We start from the raw sequence: 8,369 nt of genomic DNA, 5'->3' as shown, positions 1-8,369 counted from the left end.
TTTGGGGCATTGTGAGAATCATCTCGTCAATTTTAGATTGTGGGATTTTCGCCCACTCTTGCTTCAAAACTTGAGAGTCGATCGCTCTTTGAAGTTGGTATTTTTGGTCGTTTCTTGACTTGCCAGTCGAGTATGGCCCAGAGGTTTTCGATGGGGTTCATGTCAGGAGATTGGCTCAGCCAGGGCAACTTCTGGATACCATTTTCTTCCTGCCACTTTTGGGTGTTTCTAGCAGTGTGACACGGTGCTCCATCTTCCTGGAACAACGTTGTGTTCTTGTCCATGAAACCAGAGGAATAAAGCGGCAAGAGTCCTTCCTCCAATATTTCGACGTATTTCACAAAATTTATGTTGCCAACTCATTCCACTAAGTTCGATCTCCCATCAACCCAAACAGTTTTATTTAAAACGTTGGTGATATAATAGAAAATAGTTTAATTCAGAATTTAAGTTTAAAACTGAATCGATATTTTTACTTTCGTGATAAATTTTATGCACTTGCTCTAGGCTAGGTGATCCTACACAATATCTTCACTTTAGACTTATTATACCAACACTCACTGCACTTATAATGTTTCATGGCACCCCTCCTCCCGTCACTAAAATCGTAATGGGCAGATAGTAATCGAACTATTCTATCTGATTAAATGCATTTTGGCTTTTATGATTCTCCCTATTTCGAGAAATCAAGTGTGAAGTAACACACACTGGCTTCTATGTAGGTTAGATTTTTCTAACAAATAATATGCTATGGAAATATCTGGAAACATGTTATAGTCTTTGATAGATAAGTGTTTAATTTTTTGAGTGAAATATCTTAGATTTATCTAATATGGGATAAATAATCACGTTATCTCTTTACGCCTTCTTAAGCCTTGCAAAAATGTCTTTTAATCTTTATCATATAAATGATAATAAATATAACCTTACATTTTCCACATATTATCTAGATTGATGTATTGATCAATACAAAGAGTATAGGTGTTTTAAGAAAAGTCAGTTAGATCATGTGTTGTGTTAATTTTGATGTCTTGAAATGTGCTGTTATCTTGTTGGAGGAGACATTGCAGAATATGTTATGAATTTGCTGAAGGAGGCATTCCAGAGCATGTTATTAAATTGCTGGAGAAAGCATTGCAGAACATGACAACTCATTGGAGGAAGCACTCTAGAATGGAATTTTTGACGTTTATAGAAAACAGCTCTAAATTTGCTGACTTCATTTAAAAATAACTGTTAATAGAGCTAAGTTTTGTGTGTTTTGATTTCTCCGCAGGGAAAACATTTTCTATGCTAGGAAACAGTAATTCACCACAAAACCTCGGGGTTATACCTTCCGCTGTCAGTTGGCTCTTTAAGCTGATCGACGAACACAAGGAAAGAACACAGTCCAGGTTTTCTGTGCGTGTCTCAGCTGTTGAAGTGAGTGGACGAGACGAGGTTATCAAAGATCTACTGGCCAACTTTGCCTCAGGTTAAAACCACTTTGTGTCCCCCTTCTCACTCCTAGTTATTCTTTTTATCTCCATTATTTTAGCAGTGTATTCAGCAAAATAAAGTTGAACGGGATCATACTGATCAGCATTTTTATTGTGTGGAAAATAACTGTTTGAAGTTTTGCATGAAATTTAGTGTAGTCAAAACAAAATTTTTATGTTTGTTAATTACAGTATAAAACCTGATTAAGTATTATAAGTTTATGGATCAAAATCACATCAAATCTCTCATCTTCAACTATTTGTGTAGCTTCCAAGAGAGACACATTAAGTCAACCTTATGTGATTGGGTGTAAATTTTATTTATTACATAAACTATCTTCATTGTAAAAGGAAAATGACAGTATTTGATAGTTGTGTCGATAAAAACTCGGTTTACGCCAAAGTAATGCATCAGAAAAGAGAAGTTTTTGTTTCCACAAAATAATCGTATTTGAGAACACATTACACCCTAAAATAATGTACAGTGTGCAGAAAGCTCTGCCCTCCAAAATGTACTTGTATAAGTAGAACGTAATATACGAGAAGACAATATGCATGTAATCTTCTTAAATAGTAAAGCCCATGAACTCAGTCGATGTGGATCTCGATGGAATACTTTCTACAAGGTGACCAAAAAGTCTGGAATCATCAGCACTTCAACGTATTTTACAGAATGTGTTGCACATGCTGTCCTTGTGATTCGAAATAAGTTTGGATTAACAACAGAATTAACTCGACTTTCTCATGCTTTGACCTATGGTTCCAAACTTTTCGGACACCCTGTATATTAGACTTTTAGATATTTGATCATTATTTTCCGTAGAACTGTGATTTTTTTCATGTGTACAGAGGTAATGAATTGCATTTTAAATAAAAGCAATGTAACTATTGTACATTTTTGCTAGGATCTGAAGGGAGTAGTCCCTCACCGGGCATGTACTTACAAGAAGAAGTCCTATTTGGTTCTCACTTGACGGAACTGAGAGCTCCAAACGCTGAAAAAGCGGCGTTTCTTCTGGATGCTGCAATCGCAGCTCGCAGCGTTCCTGGTAAAGTTTATTATTATTTTTTGATAATTTAATAAATATACATTATAAACAGTTAGTTAGCAGTTCAAACACAAAATGTTGTCCAATATAGTAAATCAACATAACAAAAGATTGTACCTATTTAAAACCATAAACTATGATCTAAACTACATATCTATGTCAGGAAAATCCATCTTTCTGCTTTATATGTTGTTTAATATATTGATGTAATCTTTATATTTACAAACTTGTTTTTGACATCCATCAAGATAACAGCGAATGCTTTGGAGTAATATGGCATAATTTTAGATTTTAATGAACATAACACTTCACAAACATAAAGCTATTTAAGATTTTCATGTGGTAATCACCATACTTGTGAAACATGCATATATTGGGCAAAAAACAAAAATTAAATATTTGAGCTTCCAGAAAAAAAAAATTAATTTTATGTAATTATACAACAAACTTACAGTGCAAAACCTACAAGTCAGTCCTAAAATAAAATTTCGTTTAAGTTTTTTATGAAAATGTATTTGAATTAAGGACAAAATCTTGAAAATAATTCTAACACAATAAAATAAATAAAATAAAATTACGGTATTTTGACAATCCTTGATTTTTCTTGGGATAAAATAATAATGACTTTAAACAGTTCATCACTCTCATCTATGTCTTATAAATATTTTATGCAAATGTTTTGTATGTTATTTCAGCAACTCCAGAGGATCGACAGAACAGTCACTTTTGTTTCACACTTAATGTATACCAGTACAGAGCAGAGCAAGGAAGTCAAGTTGGAGGTATGACACAGCTCAGCCAACAGCTGTAGCTTGTTCTTCATGTCATTGTGGACGTGTTGCTAGTGGTCGTGTTAAACGATAAGTCAGCGTTTTGATTTATTTTGCACGAAATTGACTTTGAATGTGCTTCCTGTCTTTGAAGTACTCGGTAGTTGATAAATATGTTTCTCACAAATTATCGTTGTCGTCCCCCAGTAGTACAATCGTAAGTCTGCGAACTTATAACCTTAGAAATTGGATTTCGACACCCGTGGTGGGCATAGCACAGATAGCCCGCTGTGTATCTTTGCGCTTAACTACAGGCAAACACAAAGTATTAATCTAGCTTGGAACGTTAATTCGATTCATTCAATAAACCTGACAGTTACAATAAACATGCTATGATTGTATTAACACAGGACTTGCTATCAGTGCTAAACACGGATTTATCCAAGGAAGTTGAAATCAGTTTCCTGTAGAAGTCTGAACATTAGACGCGTGTAAAGTAAGTATTATAGGTTTCTCAAGACAGTATGAAATATTTTAGTCAATAAACCTAAATGTATCAAACTGCTACATGCAAATATATGACTTTTGCTAATTGGAAGCTCTCTTATTGGAGATTATCGTTCTTTTGGTGTCATACGACAAACTTATTGCTTAAAATCACAATATAAAGCAACATTTAAGAATAATTCCCGGCCCGGCATGGCCAGGTGGTTAGGGCGCTCGACTCGCGGGTTCGAATCCCCGTCACACCAAACATGCTCGCCCTTTCAGCCGTGGGGGTGTTATAATGTGACGGTCAATCCGACTATTCGTTGGTAAAAGAGTAGCCCAAGAGTTGGCGGTGGGTGGTGATGACTAGCTGCCTTCCCTCTAGTCTTACACTGCTAAATTTGGGACAGCTAGCGTGTAGCTTTGCGCAAAATTAAAAAAACAAACAAAAAATAAAACAAGTATAATTACAAATGTTCATATTTAATGTCTTGAACGATATATTAGATCTTTCTAGGAAATAAATATACGTAACAGTTGTTTGGAATATTACGTAGTTTCTTTATAAGTACTGCTTAACTTATTTTTACAAAATATTTAAAAGTTCTAACAACGAGTAACTGTAACATAACGTATTTTACATTCAGGAATCAAATAAATGGTAAATTAAATGCTGCACTATGAAAACAAACTTTGAGTAAATCAACTATTTTGTTTTCAGTTACAGGTGGCCGAAGTCGTCTTCACCTACTGGACTTAGCAGGGTCTGTTGACCAAACAAATTTCTCAAAAGATCCGAATCATCCATTGTCAATGACAGGCTTAGGAAGCGTCCTCGCAGCTCTTGTAAACGGTCAAAGACACGTGCCTTACAAGTAAGTTATAGACGTTAATAGCTAAGCTCGCAACTTTTGGCTATGGTAAGTCTGATTGCAATTGAAAAAAAAAAAAGATGGGTATGATTAAAGACCTAAAATGGTACAAATACGCCACAAAAATCAATACTGGTTGAATTATAGTTTTAACAGCTATAGGTAATCTTGAATATATTATCTGTAATAATAGCGAAGAGTCGTGTTGTATATATCACTATGATGATAACATGCTTTACAGTTGAGCTTTAGCATAGCAGGTATAGGGAGAACGACATGACCTGACATAGAACGATCTTCTGTAGAGTACGATTTGGATAACACAAGGATATATTGTGTATATAGCTTGTGGCAAGTTTAAGTGCCTTGATATCCCGAAATGTCGATGGTCTGCTCCCTGTTGACCTATTACAAAGCATAGTTGGTCACTCAGTATGCGGTTGGTAATGTCAGGAGCAATGGAATGCTGTGTTCAGGTTTCATCTGTTTTATAGTTGCTAAGCTTTAATTGACACAAGGACGAATCACCGTGAGCAGCAGTTAATTAGAACCGAGATCTGTTGACGACATTTATACACAAAATGCAGATAACAAAATTATATTACTGTAGATTCAGTCAAGTACACTAAGCTAACGTTTGTTTAAAGGGGGTCTTATGAAGTGAACAAGATACACATCGCTGCCTATTCTGTAGTACCAGCCGCCATGTCACAAGTGTCTTCTTCATCTTTCACCATATGAGGTGACCAATATTATAAGATATGGTAATACATATATAACATTTTAGTATTTATTAATAAAGTAAATATACTCTGATTGACAGGTACAATCATGGCCAAAATGTTTGCACACTGTTTTATATTGATACTGTTCTATATGGATGTTATTGTCTAAATGCATGGAGTAGTTATTGAGTTAATGCCCGAGTAGTAACGAAGAAGGTAGCGTATGATCAGACAAATATGTACGGGTTTTATTCTGGTCTATATAAGTTGTTTTGAGCATTTGTTCCTCAAAACAAATATACACACCTGTTTTTGTTTAAAAGGATGTGCTTTTGGTAAAATATTTTTTTAAACAGATCAACGCTTTGTTCAGACAATTTCTCTGTACTTGATGTAGAGTCATGTCTCGTCACGTGCCAGAAAGTATAGAACGTCAAATTTTTCGACTGTCCAGAAATTGTATGAAGCACATGTGCATTGCCAGAACAATAGAATACCCCCAGTGTACTGTATCCGAAGTACTGAAACATCATAGGACTACAGAAAATGTTGTTCCAGGAAAGTCTACTGGTAGATACCGAAAAACTACTGCCCAAGTTGACCGTATTTTTATCATGTTAACACGTCAAGGTCGAAAGAAGTCTTGTAACACCTTACAACAGAAACGGCATGAACACAGTCATTCCAAGGCCAGAAAACAGTGAATAGGAAAATGGCCAAATAAGGTTATTTTGAAAGAAGAGCTATCTGCAAACTGATATTAAACAGAATTCACCACCGTCACCGTGTTACTTGAGCAAGACAGCATACCAACTTACAGTTAGAACACTGGTGAGATGCCATCTTTTCAGATCAGTCCTGTTTCCGGCTTGTTAAAACTGATAGTAGGATTCGCGTTCGTCGTTTGCTTGAAGAACAGGTCAGGCAAGACACAGGAGGTGGTGTAGTACATGTTTGGGAAATTATTCATCATGGTAGAAAACTGCTCTTCATATTCTCCAGGAAAACGTCAATGGCGCCTCCTGTAGGCATTACATGGAGATGATATTTCTGCCATATGCTAGGACAAGGTTTGACAGTAGCTTTGTGTTCCAGGATAACAAGCCACTGCCCACAATGCACTTATTGTACAGGATTATCTCGACCAGGGGGACATTACAAGATTGCCATGGCTAGCAAAGTCTCCAGATTGTAATCCAATTGAGAACTGTTGGGCATAAATTAGCAGAAAGATTGCTAACCACGATCCTAAACCAGCTACTGTAGCTGAGTTGCAGCGCCTTCTAGTGACAAGTTGGGTTGAAATCACGGTGGATTACATCAATAACCTCATCAACAGCATGCCATGTTACCTTGTGGATGTTATTTGCATATGAGGAGGGCCAACAAACTACTGAATGATTAATATGAACTGATATAAAGTCATAGACGCTATTTATAACAAATTGATGCTATATTTTGTTATTATATATGTTTTCGTAAAGTTTTGTTTTGATAGGTGAAATGCTGAATTCCACATCTTTCTACAGGTGTCTGATAAAATTGTTTGCTGTTCTAATAAATCGTTCATGATCTCCATAGAACCTGTCTCATTATACAAATTACATATGTAGATGTTTATCATAACATGCATTTCTCAGTTTGACGCCGAACAATTTAATTTGACGCCCTATAACTTCTGGCATGTGACGATGCATAACTCTATAACAAGTACAGGGAAATTATCTGAACAAAGCGTGGATCTGTTTAAAAAAAAAATATTATACCAAAAGCACATCCTTTTATACAAAACAGGTATCTATGTGAGGTTTGACGAACAAATGCTCAAAACAACTAATACAGACCAGAATAACAACTCGTACATATTTGTCAGACCATACGCTACCTTTTCCGTTACTACTCGGGTATTTACTCAACAACTACTATATGTATAACATTAATATAGAAGAGTGTGTAAACATTTTAGCCAAGACTGTACACTGAGTGGTCACAAGTAAATAGACACCTGAGTTTTTGGTCATTTAACTGATTTATGCTAACTAATTTGTGTTCACAGAGCACTATATAAATGAAAATGGCCCGCACACCAATTATCTTGTGTTACAACATGCCTAGAACTCAAGGTTCTCTCGAATTGTCACATTTTGTTAGAGGAAGGATAGTTGGTCAAGCAGATGGTGGAATAAGTCAGCGGCAAATTTCGCAGAATTTGGGAATCCCTATTTCGACAGTCGGCAAGGAAACAACTGAGCAGCGTCCGGGTCGTCCTGGTCCATCAGAGAGGACAAAAAGGACTGTCAAAAGGACCATCGAAATGGATCCCAGATTAACGACTACAGAAGTGGCCAAAGTTGGTGGGATGAGCCCGAAATCTGTTCAACGGATTCTCCACAGATTGGGTTATCATTGCAGAGCAGCTAGATGAAAGCCCTTTTTAAGACCTGCCAACATAGTCAGACAAAAGAAGTAGGCAAGTGATATGATGACCAAGCCTCTGGACTTTTGAAAGACCGTATTGTTCTCAGACGAACCAAGATTCGCTCAATTTTCGGACAGTGGAAGAATATGGGTCTGGAGAATGCCTCACCAAGAGTTTTGGCTCAACAGATTGCAGCCAACTGTGAAGCATGGTGGTTTCAGCGTGATGGTTTGGGGAGAAACAAACCTCTTTTAATCAACGGAGACTCTAAATTAAGAAATCAACAAATATTTTTCCAGTTTTGTTTTCTACACATTTCATTTTATACTTTCAGTACACAGACTAACAACAATATTAGGTTATACTTTTATTGTTAAGCAACATGACACAAAAGCCATTGTTGGAATACGCCACGAATTTATTTCACGAATGATCTTAATTTTGATTGGCTCACTAAAGTATTTACCAACGTTTGACTGCCTCGACTGCACTTTTCTGCGTCTTTGTTGGCCAAGGTTGATTTCGCAAAATTTATGTTGCCAACGCACTCCACTAAGCTCGATCTCA

The 8,369-nt window shown here is 36.3% G+C and overlaps 1 protein-coding gene across 2 annotated transcripts in view; it reads left to right on the top strand.

Annotated features, from left to right (window-relative positions):
- Positions 1-8,369, top strand: part of LOC106471090 (kinesin-like protein KIF26B) — a 358,285-nt gene that overhangs the window by 340,516 nt on the left and 9,400 nt on the right. For both annotated transcript variants that reach the window (XM_022400595.1, XM_022400592.1), the window contains exons 7-10: positions 1,277-1,474; positions 2,384-2,527; positions 3,223-3,309; positions 4,508-4,661. In XM_022400595.1, the coding sequence (XP_022256303.1) occupies positions 1,277-1,474; positions 2,384-2,527; positions 3,223-3,309; positions 4,508-4,661 (583 nt within the window). The remainder of the gene's footprint in view (positions 1-1,276; positions 1,475-2,383; positions 2,528-3,222; positions 3,310-4,507; positions 4,662-8,369) is intronic.

This window comes from Limulus polyphemus, unplaced genomic scaffold (genome assembly GCF_000517525.1).
Source record: "Limulus polyphemus unplaced genomic scaffold, Limulus_polyphemus-2.1.2 Scaffold110, whole genome shotgun sequence".
NCBI lineage: Eukaryota > Metazoa > Arthropoda > Merostomata > Xiphosura > Limulidae > Limulus > Limulus polyphemus.
Note: the sequence above shows the minus strand (reverse complement) of the source record. Positions and strands in the feature narration are given on the sequence as shown.